Source organism: Haliotis rufescens, unplaced genomic scaffold (genome assembly GCF_023055435.1).
Source record: "Haliotis rufescens isolate VD_foot unplaced genomic scaffold, xgHalRufe1.0.p SCAF_11, whole genome shotgun sequence".
Classification (NCBI taxonomy): domain Eukaryota; kingdom Metazoa; phylum Mollusca; class Gastropoda; order Lepetellida; family Haliotidae; genus Haliotis; species Haliotis rufescens.
The window spans coordinates 34,975,634-34,991,762 of record NW_025963791.1 but is presented as its reverse complement, the minus strand read 5'-3'; the positions used below and the strand labels follow the sequence as shown (position 1 = coordinate 34,991,762).

Sequence of the window (16,129 nt, the reverse complement as noted above, 5' to 3'; positions counted from 1 at the left end):
CATTTAATGTAGCTTTTAACAGAAACATAGGTTTATATTCTCAATCATTGCCAGAGCTAGTCCCTATACAAGGACTATCGTTTTCTATTTCTGAACAACCATTTTCCACAAAACTAACATCGTCACTTCAATTGCACTTCATGAATTGCAAGAGCAATAACTCTGAACTTGAATCACCATAAAACTGAGAATGGTTTAAAAAGCAATTCATTTCTGCTTTAAACCACCACCTAAACCAAGATTTCATTCTAAACCATATTCATGTTTCTATTGTAGATAATCCTCACATACGGCCTGACATTTGTGATTTCATTATCCTGCCATCACCCAGCGTAAAAAATATCATGTTGCCATGTTACAAAGTAAAAAGCATCAACTGTCATAAAATATCCCCCAGAAGTCCACACCTGGACTTTAAATCCTAGAAAAGTCATGCTGGTCATTTGAAAAATTTAATCTTTTTAAGAGAATCAAATTGAAAAGTTTCTCACTCCTTTCTGAGTAGCCTTTTATTGATCCTATGACTTTCCCAGCACTGGAAAAACATAATCTTATAATACGCCTCAGTCTAACTGAGCCTCAAATAGTGTGAGTGTATATAGGGTTTTATACCATGGTCAGCTGCAACACTGCAAGGCTTCAACAGGTTGCCGATTGTAGGTTGGAAATAGAGCCAGCTCTTCTGCATGTTATTCAGATGAAGATTGAATGTCAGTGTGTGGGTGGGGATGACAATAAGTTGACATTTCCTACCATTATAATGTCTAGTGTGAGGAATAATAGCGGCAGTTAATTTATCATCCCAAACTGGCTTCCACAGGATATACTGCTAGGGTTGTGATGTCATCCATTACCATGATGTCACAATCAAATGACATAACCAGTCTCTTTGCCACTGAAGCTGGTCAGCTGTAGTTTTTACACTCAAGAGACTGCCCATTACTGATTACAAACTGAAATGAATTTTAGGTCTTTTGATAACAAATATATCTTGGCAAGCCTCAGGGTATCGACTTGTGATGATTATATATATATATATATATATATATATATATATATATATATATATATATATATATTCTATGCATTCAATACACACATACCTCCACACTGGTGTGTGTATTTAGTGTATTAGGTCACACGCGCACACAAGCATCCGGACTGGTGTGATCAAGGGGAGAGCTGAGATGAAATGGGGTTTAACATCGCATCCAAGATTATTGCACTTATATAGTGCATGCGTGCATGAGGGCGTGCGCGTGCATGCACTCAAGTCTGGACTGATGCTGATTAATAGAGCTAGCCCACTGACATACCATGCCGCAGTTTAACATGAAGCCAACCAGTCCTTGTTTTAGCCCCTTAATGTCGAGCGCCAGACAGGGTAACAAAAACTACAATCTTTTAACATCTTTTGGCATGACGCGGTCGGGATCGAACCCTGGACCTTCCGCTCTCTTCGGGCGGACACTCTAACACAAGACCATGGAGGCTGTTGATCATCTAGGGTATTATGTGAACTTTCTGCTATGGCTGCTCAACCTGTTCTTTCTAATCAAACCCATCTCTGCATCAAGGAGATGCCTGGAGTATGAAGGAGGAAGAACTTCTTACAAGAGAATATGCTAGTGGAGGTACCAAGCCCGGATAATGACTTATTTCCTGATAAATCACTTCACACTAGCTCGCAATATCTTCCTGTTTCACACATGACAAAAAAGGTTAATAACGTTTGACACATTTCAGTAAAGGAAATTGGAAATCAATAATCTAACATCCCCCCTCCCCTCCCCTCCCCCCTAGGGACATTCACAGACCCTATGATACTGCCATACATACACTTCCATACAGTGTTAGTGCAGGGCTTATAAATGAGAGAAAACAAGTTTATTTCAACCTTGTCGCTGATCTCCAACAATTTTCAAAAATGCATTTCACAATAACGCCCACACAATTTAATGAAGTGTCTACCGAAGTGAAGAAGTATATAAGAACAAGATATCCACATTAGATTTGTCTATAAAACACAAATACTTTTCACGCTATCAACTCAAACCCTTTTAGCATTATGTAACAAGGTAATTTATAAAACATATATATTTTTCAGAATATGAAATAAGTTGTGGACGTTGATACAAAATATCATTTTAAGTACAATGTTCCTGAGTTCCCCAATGTACTCACACCTTTGGACTTAAATGTAAAAGAACACTCAAAACCCTTGTGACTGCTAAAGTGTCAGTCAGCCTTTGAAATTATGCTATGCCAGCCTGAGACTACCAAATTGTGTTGAGGACAAATCTGTTGATGGTAGTCCTCTTTGATGAGTAGCATTTGAGGGTCATAATTCTGAACCAGTTCTCAATTCTTCAATTTTGCTACAAATTGGAACTGTGTCAGTGTGTATGGTGTTACGCCGCTTTTAGCAATATTCCAGCAATATCACGGCAGAGGCCACCAGAAATGGGCTTCACACATTGTACCCATGTCGGGGATCAAACCCGGGTCTTCAACGCTTTAACCACTAGGCTACCCGACCGCCCCTCAAATTGGAACTGAAATACACTGACATAAATTGTAATCGTAGTAAACACTTTTGTCTTGTTCAAGCAGAACAACTACAAGTTCTGAGAACTAGAGAAGAAAGTTTTGGAATAGTTTAATGAAGGTGTTTCTGAGGCTGGCCCGTGCCATCAGTAGACAATTGGAAAGGCAACAACAATTACTGAATAATACAAAATCAAAATGTTTGCTAATATACATGGCTGTTTACTTTTCATAGTTATAGTGTAGTTGTGGCTGTGAACAGATGTTGCAATCCACTACATGTACCAGTAGGACAATTGCCATTGCTTGCAGCTGCCACTACATTCCTATTGACATACCAACAGCTGTAGCATGTTCACATGGCCGAGTTATACTTCTATTGAATGTTGACAATGTCCACAAATACTCACACTGATTCCTGCAGCTGTTAACTGTATAAACATTTTCATCATTTCCTTCTTTTCATAACTTAATGAGGACATCGCTCTCCATCATGACTGAACTATGTTACAGCTGAACATACACCTAAAAAATTATTTTGCTCTATTCACACGTGTAGTGTAATAAAGTATAGTTATGCCTTGAGTGAAAAGGGTGCAAGAGTTAGGATTTAACACTATTCCAGTTATATAACGGCATGTCAGTTTAATGTGGAAGGAGTGAGTATGGTGTTGTACCGCTCTCAGCAATATTCAAGCAATATCACGCCAAGGGAACCAGAAATGGGCTTCACTTATTGTATCCATGTGGGGAAACAAACCTGGGTCTTCGGCGTGACGAGCGACCGATTTAACCATGAAAGCTACCCCACAGCCCCTTAAAATCATCAGAGTGGAAGGAAAGCCTGAAGTGATGCAGGTCTTAGACAGTTACCACTTTGGTGAAACCCTCAAGCTCAGCTGGAACTGACAAACCAAGAAACATAATCGGTGCAAACCAGGATTCAAACCAACAACCATAGGTCTCTGTTGTGCCCAAGGGACACAAGTCTGCAAGGAATGGACAGCTGAACATAGTTTTAAAAGATGATTTTATTCTGAGTTGTGTAACACAGTATAGATTGCCACTGAATTATGACATTTGAAGCACAAGGACACATAAAAAGTGCAGGATAATGTATTTGCGGTGAAGCATCTTCGAACTGGATATCTATGGGTCAAGTAACCCATACCTGTGACAATGACGTATCTGAAACCCATGTTGTTCAGACATGGAGGATGATTGTTCCGTCATGATGGGTGATTACTCAGAAATGGAGGGTCATTGATTTTTGCAGGACTAAAAGACACCAGCCCCATAACAATCAGTAGCACTGTTCCATGGATCTATTCTGCCCTGGGAACCTACACCGGGACTGGCCATTAAGCCACATGTTGGAAGGCTGCATGCCTCAACACCGCTGGTCAAATCCATCCAGTCCACAGTTTATTGCTGACTGGACATTCATGTGAAATAACCTGATTTTTGGAGAAAACAACTCGTCCCTTATGATTTGCACTAATCTCGGGAGGGAACGGATGAGTGGTTGTCTATCCGTGAGATGACACCGTTTCAGCTATTGCTGTTCCAGGATGTCGCCGAAGTAAAATGCAGAGATGCCAACCCTAATTGAAGTTTCGGAGTAATCAGTGGGGTAAAAAAGTGTAATTTCATGTGAAAAAGAAAAAGTGTTAAGAGTACCATGCAATGATGCTGGTTTTCGCTTCGACATTTTCATTATGCCGATACATATGTGAAGCATGGGTACACATGCATTGATGCTAGTAAATCCTCTTGCGTCTGTATGGTTAAATAATTATGTCTAAACCTTAACAATCCAAACATTGAAAAAAATGGACATCAACATCGACAAATGTACTGGAAAATAGAAGTTCCATAATGGCATGCTAACCTCATCAGCGACATACATTGGGACCTCATTTCAAACAGACACGTATTTTGAATAACTTTGGTAACTTTGGTAATTACAGGTTATAAATCACTTACAAAAGCATTTAATTAAAGCTGCTGTGAGGGGGCAGTACTACTCCAGTTGGTTCTAGATACTTCTGGATTTTGTCAGAGAGTACTTATAGATATTGCCGCAAGCCATACTGCTGCAGTTGAATATGATATAGCAGTTAGTATGAACAAGATGTTGGTTTTTTTTGTATGTTTGTTGTTTAACACCACACTCAGCAATATTCCAGCTATTTGATAGTAGTCTGTAAGTAACCGAGTCTGGACCAGACAATCCAGTGATTGACATCAAGAGCATCGATCTACACAACGGGGATACGATGACATGCATCAACCAAGTCAGCGAGCCTGACCACCCAATCCCATTTGTCACCTCTTACAACAAGCACAGTTGTCTTTTACGGCAAGCATACTGCTTTCAAGACACACTGAGTATGCCTAGAAGAAATTATGGCTGTATTATCGAAACCCACTTCCAGTTAAGGTCAACTTAAATCAAATTTTCAGACATGACTCACAGTCCTGAATTCAGCTGTACATTACAATGTGAACTCTCTTGTCACTTGTACAGTAATCTCTGTTCCATCATGATATCCGTCTCCTCCATCTCAGCTCTAAATGGGGGTTATCTGGGCCCTGTCCCCTTCATCTCACAGGAATATCTGCCACCCACTGACCATCCTCTGCCTCATCACAACCCAGGGCTTTGTTGGATACCCACCCATCCATCCTCTCACACACACATCACATCCTTCCCTGTGCAAACATCATGCCCTGCTCATCTTTTTATCTCGGAAACAGCTTTGTGGTTGATATTCATGACATTTCCACACTATAGAATTGCTCATTTCTCCAAATTCTTTTTCCAGATCCAGAATGTCATATTTTATGACCCAGATGACATGTCTCTATACACAAGTGAAGATAATTGACAAATCAGTGCCAATGGAATAACATACTCAATCATTTCTCTACACAATCACCTGAATCATGTCTGTCCCGCATGCTCTAAATATACCTTCCCTGTGACAACTCTACTTTCAATACTTACACATCAAAGATTTATAAATATTCCTCTCTCATCCCCAAGACAAAACATCACTCAGGACGTGAGCACATTAGTCCACTCAGGGTATACAAAGAGTTTATGTGTCCTCATCACCATTTCTAAATCTGAAATTCTTTATTCACATCTAACTGACAAGATATTCAAATGAAACTAACAATGGCCCACTAATGTCTTACTCAAATACATTATTCCACTGTTAAGAATAAAATAAACAATTACATAGTTTACATTTTTACATATTCAGCCAAACGAATCCAAATATTACCTAAATATTAACCAAAATGTCGTAACCCCAACAAGACAGGAATAACCATTACTATCTCCTTCCACCTGACTGAAAACCCAATTCATGAATTTAAAGAGCCTCCAATCCTCACATCTTTGTTAATGTGATGAATCCTCCAACTCATCAAGGTACCAGTGACAGAGACTATTGAAAGTTAACATTGTCCCATTCTTTCAAGTCAGTAAGCCACATTCAGTGACAGAAGTCTCCTTTTAAGTAAACATATAACGTCAACGCCAGAAAAACCAGTCTTGATTATCTACCAAAACAGATTCCAATAGACATAAAAGGCAAAATATTGGTGAAAGTGAAAATAATGTGAATGGATCACTGAAAATCTGTGATAACATCCCATCCTGGCCTACCAATAGCACCTGCCACTCACACAATTTACATAAAAAGCTAAGTGTTTGTTTGCTGCTTGATGCTGCACGCAGTACTCCTGCCATATGAAAGCGGTGTAAGTCACTTTTTCTGATTACGATGCATAAAAATAACAGTAATTTCACCTGGGCGAAAGGATAAGTTAGCCACTGACAATTTGGCTGGGCTTGGCGAACACAGCCATGCAGTGTCTAGGACTGTAATTTATACCCTTGTCATGGAGCCAACACTAGCAAATATGAATTATGTACATATTTAGCTGATGACTAAAAAACACATGACAGCAACGATAATCAATAACTTGTGTTAACTATTCCTCACCAATACCAGCCACTGAGATGAATTCCTACCACAGATGATCTTCATGAATAATTCATGGTACCTGATAAACACAGACAATCGAAACTCTAATAACCCTGCCATTAATGTGCAGCTTACTGTAGCATAATGAAAAGTGATTGGCATGCAGGCATGACAATGTAGGGACTGTTCCGTGTATCACCTTAAATTGTCCTGGACTCAGGATTTTATATAGCAATCAGCCCAGAAGACTACAATTTATTCCCCCTTGCACCTCATATGCATTTGCATCAGCCACATCAATAACAATAAACTATATCTATGATGAGTTTTGTTCCAGTTATGTCTCTCAATCAAACATTCAGAAGGTCACCTCAACTTGGAGATTTGTAGAATATAACTGCAGCGTCTTGACCAGATATATAACACTCGTATCACATACTTATGTGGATTTGTAGAATAAAACTGCAGTGTCTTGACCAGATATATAACACTCGTATCACATACTTATGTGGATTTGTAGAATATAACTGCAGCATCTTGACCCTTCAAGATGTCCAACAAGAAACACATATCCTATTTTCACAAATATTTCCAAACTTTTTCTGCCATTAGAATCTACATATGTTCCTTCCTAAATAGACAAGTCCTGCAAGGCCAACATGAATAGCTTGTAGATTGCCATCATTACTGATGCCATAAAATAGGTGCTTAGGCTTACAATGGCAGGTCAATACTTGTCGTTTCAAAATATCTGCACAGTAAGAATGTTGAGTTCCCAAAAGTCATATTGGTATATTGTGTGAGATAACCATCATATCACACCCAGTTAGGTTTACTGTGTTTATACATTGTTATAAATAATCACTCCAAATAGATGCATTAGTGAAATGTAGCGGGCCATGTTTTCTAATGTAGGCATTGTAAGAGGGGCAATTCCTGATGTCCGTCGGCGCCGGTCACGTACAGTCATCTCCTTCCATGTGGTGTCAGTACCTTGTTAACTCCCACTCATGAAAAGCCTACGCAAAGGTAATCAATGTGTCCCGAGTCACAGTCCACAGACCAATCTTAAGGCTACAGCTGTCTTAATTCCCATACATTAGCAAAGACTTTGAAACGTCTTGGCACTTACAGAGATAGAATTCACATACCCACTTGCCCGCCCTCAGACCCAAACTTTCAGGCCCACTGGATGTGTCATATCATGTTATCATCGTCAGTCAGTCAGTCAGTCAGTCAGTCAGTCAGTAGAGTCAGTCAGTCAGTCAGTCAGTCAGTCAGTCCTATTACGTGAGAATAACCTGCAGCCATTATACCTATCTGGGGACTGAACTCAGGTCTTTGGCATGATGACACGGTGCATTAACCTCTTGGCTACCCAACTGCCCCTCAATCATTTGTCAATATGACACAGAAATCTTCAGCCTGGTTTGGGATAAACTGCTGCATTCTGTTATAAACTGGACCGAGTTCAACCACTTTCATTATTCCTTTTTCAACAATTTTTTAAATCAAATTATGAATACCCCCTGTAGCCTACAGCATAGAGAGTAGAGACAATTGTTACCCCAAAACAATGTTCAGTCACATTCACACTTCAAGTTAATTTTTTAACATAACCATTCAAGTTCAGTCCAAATGACTACAAGACACTGTGAATGATTTAGTACCATCTACTAGCATTGTCACCTCGCTGACTGATAAGTACATTCCCTTGTAACCAAGGCACTAAAGCAAAGTGCTTTAATCTTTCATGACTCAGGGGATAATGATGATGTGTAATGCTTCAAAGCCCAAACAACGAAGGGAAGTATTGTTGAAGTTTCCAGCATCAATGCTGTGACGCTTTCCTTGACCTTCAGGCAACTTAGTACAAAACATTTTAGAATGAAATATGCATCACCATTATTGTAATAAAACATTCTTTGAAAATGTCTGAGTGAAATATGTGCATGCCTCAAGCAGTACATGACAATTGTTATTGTTCGTAAGCTTTGATGCAGTTCAAACAATGCAAAACCACTTACAGGACAATTAATTGTTGAACCTTAGTTGTCTTGCAGATATTTAACACTGAACATGAATAGTATAAACTTGTTCTGGATGCAGATTTTGCCACAGTGAATAAAGTATGCACATCTCAAACAGCCATGAGTCATTATGGTTGAACAGTACATACAGCAAGGCAAAAGTGTCCTACGGTTCAACAAATATCATGTTATTCTATATTGGACAACACCAAAGAAACACATGCTTTAAAAAGTAGACACAATTTATGGATAACAACTTCTTTAATACTGTAAAGGCGACGTTTTGGTACATATCCTTGCTCATCAACTGTATGAGGATCTTTACCGAAACATCGCCTTTACAGTATTAAAGAAGTTGTTATCCATAAATTGTGTCTACTTTGTCATCTGTCAACTTCTTTGTAATGCCTATCAAACCATTTAAAAGGTGATATTGTGAAGTGAAATGGGGTTTAACATCACGTCCAAGATTAATGCACATATATAGCGACGTGCATTCATGTGTGTGTGTGGCTGCTTGTACTAGTCCGGACTAAAGCCGATTTTATTGTGCTAGCCCACTGAGATACCAAGCCGTAGTTTAACATGAATAGCCAACTCAGGCACAGTATACTGACTCCGGGCCGACCAGTCCTTGTTTAAGTCCCTGCATTATGCCGAGCGCCAGACAGGGTAACAACAAGTACCATCTTTTACTTTTACTTTTACTCAAAAGTGTTCACATATATTACATCTTTGTAAGTTGTACTTTCAACGTTTAAACTGCAACTTACCCTTGATCTTGAAGCAGATTCCCGTGTGGTCGATCTTGATGTGTTCTCCACTCACACATGCACTGCGGTGGAGCTCACAGTGGCTTGGGTACCAGTTGTTGTCCGACCCACACACTGGCTTGTAATGACCCTGACAGCCTTCAATACTGAGACAGACACAGACCTTGTCATGACACATGCGACCAACTCGGCAATCTGAATTTGACTGACAGAGAGCTGAAAGAAATAACAAAACATGTGTCATGTCATGAGGAAAGAATAAACAGGTAATTTAGACATTTGGTTTAACACAGAATCAAGTGAGTGAGTGAGTTTGGTTTTACGCCACTTTTAGCAATATTCCAGCAATATCACGGCAGGGGACACCAGAAATGGGCTTCACACATTGTACCCATGTCAGGATTCATACCCAGCTCTTCAGCGTGACGAGCGAACGCTTTAACCACTAGGCTAACCGACCGCCCCCACAGAATCAAGATAATCACTACAGTTACAACTAGGTGAAGCATATTAAGACATTTACCACTTTGGTGAAATCACAAGGGCAGTTTATACACATACCTAGAGGCTTGGACTGGATGTACGTCTTCTCTTCCTTGACTGGCTTCTTCCCAGAAGGTGTCACCATGGTCATCTTGCCGTCAACCAGACCAGGTGGAGGTGGGTTGGGACTGGTTTTGAGGTCTGGCTTGGTCTTAGCATACTCCTTCAGATAAGCAGGATTCATCAGGTCCTTCTTTACAGAATGTGTATTGACATCCGGGAATGTGTCCAACATCATCTCCTTGGAGACTTCCTTCTGCTCAGCCAGTTGCTGCTTCTCATCAGCATGCTTCTCGACGGGTACAATGGCCATGTCGTTGCCGTAGCTGCGGAAAGTCGTTTCCTTCTGGACATGATCGGGTTCCTTATTCACCATGTTGACCTGAACCTTGGGAGCTTCAGTCTTGGCTTTCATCTCATCAATTTCCTTGTAATCCTTTTCTTCCACAGCTTCTTCACTGGCCTCTTCAGAGGAGTCTGTGTAGTCCTCCTCACTGGAGTCCAGATCTTCCTCCTCTTCATCTTCAATATCATCATAATCCTTACCATAATCCACATCATCATCATCATCCACAAACTTGTTGTAGTCTACATCATACTTGTCATCCCAGCCTTTCTCCTCTGTGGGATTGTATAGATGCTGCTGGGGCTGCTGGTGTTTTGCTAGTGGTTTAACACTGTCGCCCTTTGACTTGAGGGGGGCAGGTGGTGCTACAATGTCTTTAGGTTTGACAGCCTGAGCTGCAGCCTCAGTGTCCTTGTTGTGCTGGCTATCTGCCACATGGTTCTCCGACAGTTTGGAATCCTGGTTGTCTCCTCCAAACCACTGACTCCAGTCCTCGTCCCACCAATTCTTCACAGCCTTTTTCTGTCAAAAATAAATAGATACATGAAATTAGCTCCCAATCATTTTTGTATTATTCATAAACTAAACTGAAAAGGAAGAGGTCAAATCATGTCATTCAAAAGCGTAATTCCCTTTTAAAACTTCATCTCATGAAATTTCAACATAACATTCTGAATAATTCCCGTCTCTGTGTATCATACTTGAAACACCACTTCAAGACATGGCCTTGAAAGGTTGTAAAATTGTTGATGTGGAGGTAAGCAATATTCAATCTCTCACTGATTTTGAGATAATCTTTTGTAATTTGAAAGAATACATGTCAGTTTAGTGAACATTACACTTCAAACAATTCAGAATCTTTCCTGTTTAGGGCTCTAAAATTTCATGTTTATCAATTATGTTCAGAAAGGCTCACATGAATAAACGTGGGTTACTTCAGAGGGATTCAATCAAGGACAACACATTGTCATCTTCTGCGATAACATTCTTTCTAATGTGTATGATATTCAGTAGCATAATTCAAGAGCTTCAAGTGAACAAAAATGATTTTCCACTAGAAGCTTAAAGTAGTTTTCTACTTCTTGGTATTAATAACCACTAAATGCCAGGCATGGGAATACATAACTATCATAGGCTAACGTCTTCTGTCCTGAATTTAACTTTTGAAGAGATATCTAATCCAATATTTAATTAATTCTATACTCGAGGTCACTTAACCACTGGATAACCTGTTTCTATGGCAATAAGATTTATTGCAAGGAACTATTCTTGTGTTTTTTCTCTGTTCATCCTATTATGAAAGTCTTCCTAATCAAGATCGAAACTGATAATGTGGTTAAATTAGATAAAACATTCAAAGTCATTAGCTGCAGGCTTCTCTTTCCAAGACATTTTTCTAATCATCATCATTGGATTCTGCCATACAAGCAAATTCCATGAATTTTTAAACTGCCTATAAATAGTGAGAAGATTGAATTAAGACAAACGGAAATTTAAAAATGCGCGTGGTCGTGAGAAACAACGTAATTTTCAACAGGTTCCGGTTGGTGAGTTTCCTTATACAGGCATTGAACAAACTTTCGACATTAAAGGTGAGTGAGTGAGTGAGTGAGTGGGTGGGTGGGTGGGTGAGTGAGTGAGTGAGTGAGTGAGTGAGTGAGTGAGTGAGTGAGTGAGTGAGTGAGTGAGTGAGAGTGAGTGAGTGAGTGAGTGAGTGAGTGAGTGAGTGAGTGAGTGAGTTGGGTTTAATGCCGCTTCAAACAGTATTCCAGTTGAGTCAATCCGCATGTAAGCTTAATGTAGGAGAAAAGTCCAGTGGGGCAGGACACATTGACCCTTTTCACGAACACATGTGTCTTCACTGATTTTCAGTGATCCATTCGTATTGTTTTCATCACTATTTTACACCCAATGGAATCTGTTTTGTTGGATAATTAAGACTGATTATCCTCTGGCCTAGGTAAAGAATTTTATCAATATGAAACAAAAAGCCAAAAATTAGAAAACAGCTCAAGTTATGTGTATTTGAAATAGCTAAATCATGCTAATACCAGAACAGAGTTATCAACAGCACCTTATTACAGCTTACTTAACTGTAATTTGTACTAGAATTTTTACTAGAAACCTGCAATTCCAAATATAACAGTGGTTACATTTGACCACTTTCTATAAAGTGTTGTGTATTTATTTCGCCAATTTACACTTGTCAGAGGGGTACACAAAGTACATGAACTAGACTACCAGCTGTCATACTTTCATTTTGTGGAAGCCTTTGTGACTGAGTGGGTTAGAATGCTGACTTTGTGTGCTGGCGATTAGGTGCCTCATTCTGAGAGTGTGGGTTCGAATCCCAGACGGGACTCAATCAAAAATAATTCAAGAATTTGTACTTTACTAAGAAAGTGTAATCCCAAACATAACATTGTTATGTGTACTATTTCTTATTACAATATCAGGTAACTCATCAGAAGCTGCTCTGCCGTGGAATCTGCCCAGTCTGTATTGGAAGCTCACTTCACTTAGTCTTGGTATCCATGTCAGCCTGCATTAGAAGCCCCTGAACTGGGTGTTCCATTTGAAAGGAGTCACTCTCTTGCTTCTATATATCTCACTGTAAGGTAACAGTGCTCTTGCATGCAGCACACAACGTTTCATCTCTGCCCTACTGATAGAGCTGCATGTTCTGCCATCATCAAACAGGCTCATGCATCTTTAACAATGGAAGCCTAAGTATAGATGGTAGCTCTGAAGTAGCATGAATACTTGAGTGAGTGAGTGAGTGAGTGAGTGAGTTGGGTTTAATGCCGCTTTGAACAGTATTCCAGCTATACCACATCATGTTAGCTTAATGTGGGAAGAAACCTGAAGTGATGCAGGTCTCAGATGTTTATTCCTTTGGTGAAAACCATGACCACACGGGTGTGGTGCTGAGAAAACTATACCATAATCAGGAGGAAGCGAGATTTGAACCCATGATCACAGGATCATGGCATGCCCAAGGGGCGTAACTCTGCAAAGCAACTGGCTTGCATAATTGAGACGTCTGAGATGAACTCATGCATGTGCACAGAGTGTGCAGAGTGAGTGAAACTTGTCTGTACAAATGTCTGTAAAATTAGCTAACAAGTGGTTAGTGGAATAAGCATAAACCAACCCATCAGAAGACAAGAACACGTAATATACCAGTTCAGACATTGTGTGTAGGATGGGCCAGGATAAATATTCTCACAGGAACCTGAAAAGGCTCATTTTAAGGGACTTGATTTTACTTGCACCAGATGCATGTTGACATGAAAACCAAGTCGCACCAGACAAAAACCAGGTTGCACCCCGGTCCCATAAGTTTATCAAAGTTAAAACATAGATGCATGAGCTGGTCTAAATAGGTCAAGTATCGGATCTCTGATGACTGTCAAGTGTCATGAATTACACTTAACACAGGGATTGCTGATGTAGTATGGTAAATATAGCATAGAGGTATTGATTGTGTTCGAAGATTGGACAAATAAGGGTTAGTCAGACAAACATGTGAATACTTTTTACATGCAAATGGTGCATGTGGACTTAAATATTAGGTTGCATTTTTCAAAAATAGGTTGCACTGGTGCATGTTTTATGTCATCAAATCGAGCCCTGCTTAACCACTGCTTCCATCCATTCAAGGACAAATGTTAAATACTGTTTTCAGTCACGTCGTCAGATTGACATCTCGATCGTTGGACCTGCACTTAGTATAACTACTGGACAGCTGCACGCTCATTTCGACATCAGTGCAATAGCAATATATACAATATGACCTGATACTAAAGTGCCCATTATTCATACTGCTGCATTATTCACAAACAAATACTAATACGTCAGATGATATCCGTGACAGGGTAATCTCGTGGGGTTCACAAACTCCATTGTCTACTGGCCTGCCTAATGGAAAATAAACCTCGTGGAGAGAACAACGACTTACTCGTACTTTGGGTACTCAGAATACTGTACATGGAAAATAAACAAAATAATGTTACCTGGTAGCTACACTTTATACAAAGGACTATCTAAAGCCTTTACACATTTGAAAAACTATTTCATAAATTTGTTTTGACATTTTCACAAACCTAACTCAAGTTGAGCCCCTGGGAGACAACGTTTGTCACAAAATCACAGGATTAAAATAGTACTATTGTGTGCAGTCACATGATGTCCATGTGACATGTTTCTCTCAGCTTGTGCAGCTTCAAGTTTAATACTGAATAATAAGTGAAATTATGATGTGTTATTGTCCTATATGTAGTACAAGTCAGGACAAAGGCAACAGCTGCGTATTTGATTAGAATGACGTAAGTGTTGCCATGGTTTCAGTCAGGGGTCCGGAAAATTTAAAATCCCAGTCGAACATTTGTATTTTGGCCACGCCCCCTTCAAAACACGTATTTTAGTACGACTTTTCACACACATTACAAGTTGTTTTGTAGTGTTCCCTCGTTATTGCGCGCTTCAATATAGCGCTAACTCGGTTATAGCGCGGTAATGCATGGCTACGAAAATTTACTAATATTTTTAATAAACTCAAGTTTTCCAATGACAAGATGTTTTCCCCCATCTCAGAAAACATTAGCAGCTGATCACTGCGATCACGTAACACCGGAAATACCAGTCAAAATGTCAACATAATGTTTTCGCAATCGAAATACATGTAGCGTGGGAAGTCCCTACGGTGACTGGTCAAAATCGTTCCATACGTCAAAAAATATCCTGCATATCATCTGTACCAAAGTGCTACGCTTATGGTTCTTATAATTTTAAGTATATATGGTGAAGCTGCAACTAAAATAACACGATATTGGAATATATTATTCCTGATAAAATAATAATTTCAGATACAATTTCTTCCGAACATTGCATCAAATTTTTTTGAAGTTGTATCATTGGGTATGTTTTAACTGAATAACCGGTAGATTGGGAGGAAACGTGTGCACAGCTGATTGCTATTTCTGGCTTAGTTTACAAGAAAATACACACGGCAATCTTAATCTCTGCATATAAAACAATGCCTTGGAGAGCAGGAAATACATTTTAAATGGTAAATCATCATGTCTAGTGATGTTTTATATCAAATTTCATACTTTTATTGACCAAGTTTGTTTTACCTGTTTATTCACCTGAATTCGCTGAAGGGATACGATAACACTCATCAATTATTTGGACCCCGTTTGGTTTTTTAAAAGGTCCGGAGAGAAAAATTTAAATGTCCAGTAAGCAATATTTTAAACCGGATATTTGAAATTCCAAATCGGACATGTCCGGCGCATATGACCATTTCCGGACCCCTGGTTTCAGTGTGTGTTGCTAAAAGTAATAAGAAGAGCTGATAGATATTCCGATTCCATGTGCATGGAAGCAGCCTACAGAAGATGATACTGTGATTTGAAACCTTGAAATGATTAGCTACTCCTATTTCCTGAAGAAAAAAAACATTTGTCCCCATCCAAGGCATGTAAAATAACTGTTATCTATACTACTTAAAAGAAGTTTAAAAGGAACACCCAATTCTTTTATATTACTATATGTGTACAATGTGTGAAGCCCATTTCTGGTGTCCCCCTGTGTGATATTTCTGGTGTCCCCCTGTGTGATATTTCTGGTGTCCCCCTGTGTGATATTTCTGGAATATTGCTAAAAGCGACATAAAACAACACTCACTCACTCATATTACTATCACAATCTGTCATGGCTTAGAAGAAGCTAAAGATCAGGCAATTCCTTCACTATTACTACAGATAATCTGCCACAGCATCACAATGAGTAGTAAACAACATGCACAATGTACCATAGATCAGAAATGTAGGCCTTTATAGCCTTCTAACATCTCCTTCGAAAGCCCCTTTAAGTGATACAATA

At 39.4% G+C, this 16,129-nt stretch overlaps 1 protein-coding gene across 2 annotated transcripts in view; it reads right to left on the bottom strand.

Moving 5' to 3' along the window:
• LOC124151239 (follistatin-related protein 5-like) overlaps positions 1-16,129 on the bottom strand; it is a 107,547-nt gene that overhangs the window by 30,481 nt on the left and 60,937 nt on the right. For both annotated transcript variants that reach the window (XM_046523623.2, XM_046523624.2), the window contains exons 3-4: positions 9,913-10,762; positions 9,352-9,567 (exon numbers count right to left, since the gene is read on the bottom strand). In XM_046523623.2, the coding sequence (XP_046379579.2) occupies positions 9,352-9,567; positions 9,913-10,762 (1,066 nt within the window). The remainder of the gene's footprint in view (positions 1-9,351; positions 9,568-9,912; positions 10,763-16,129) is intronic.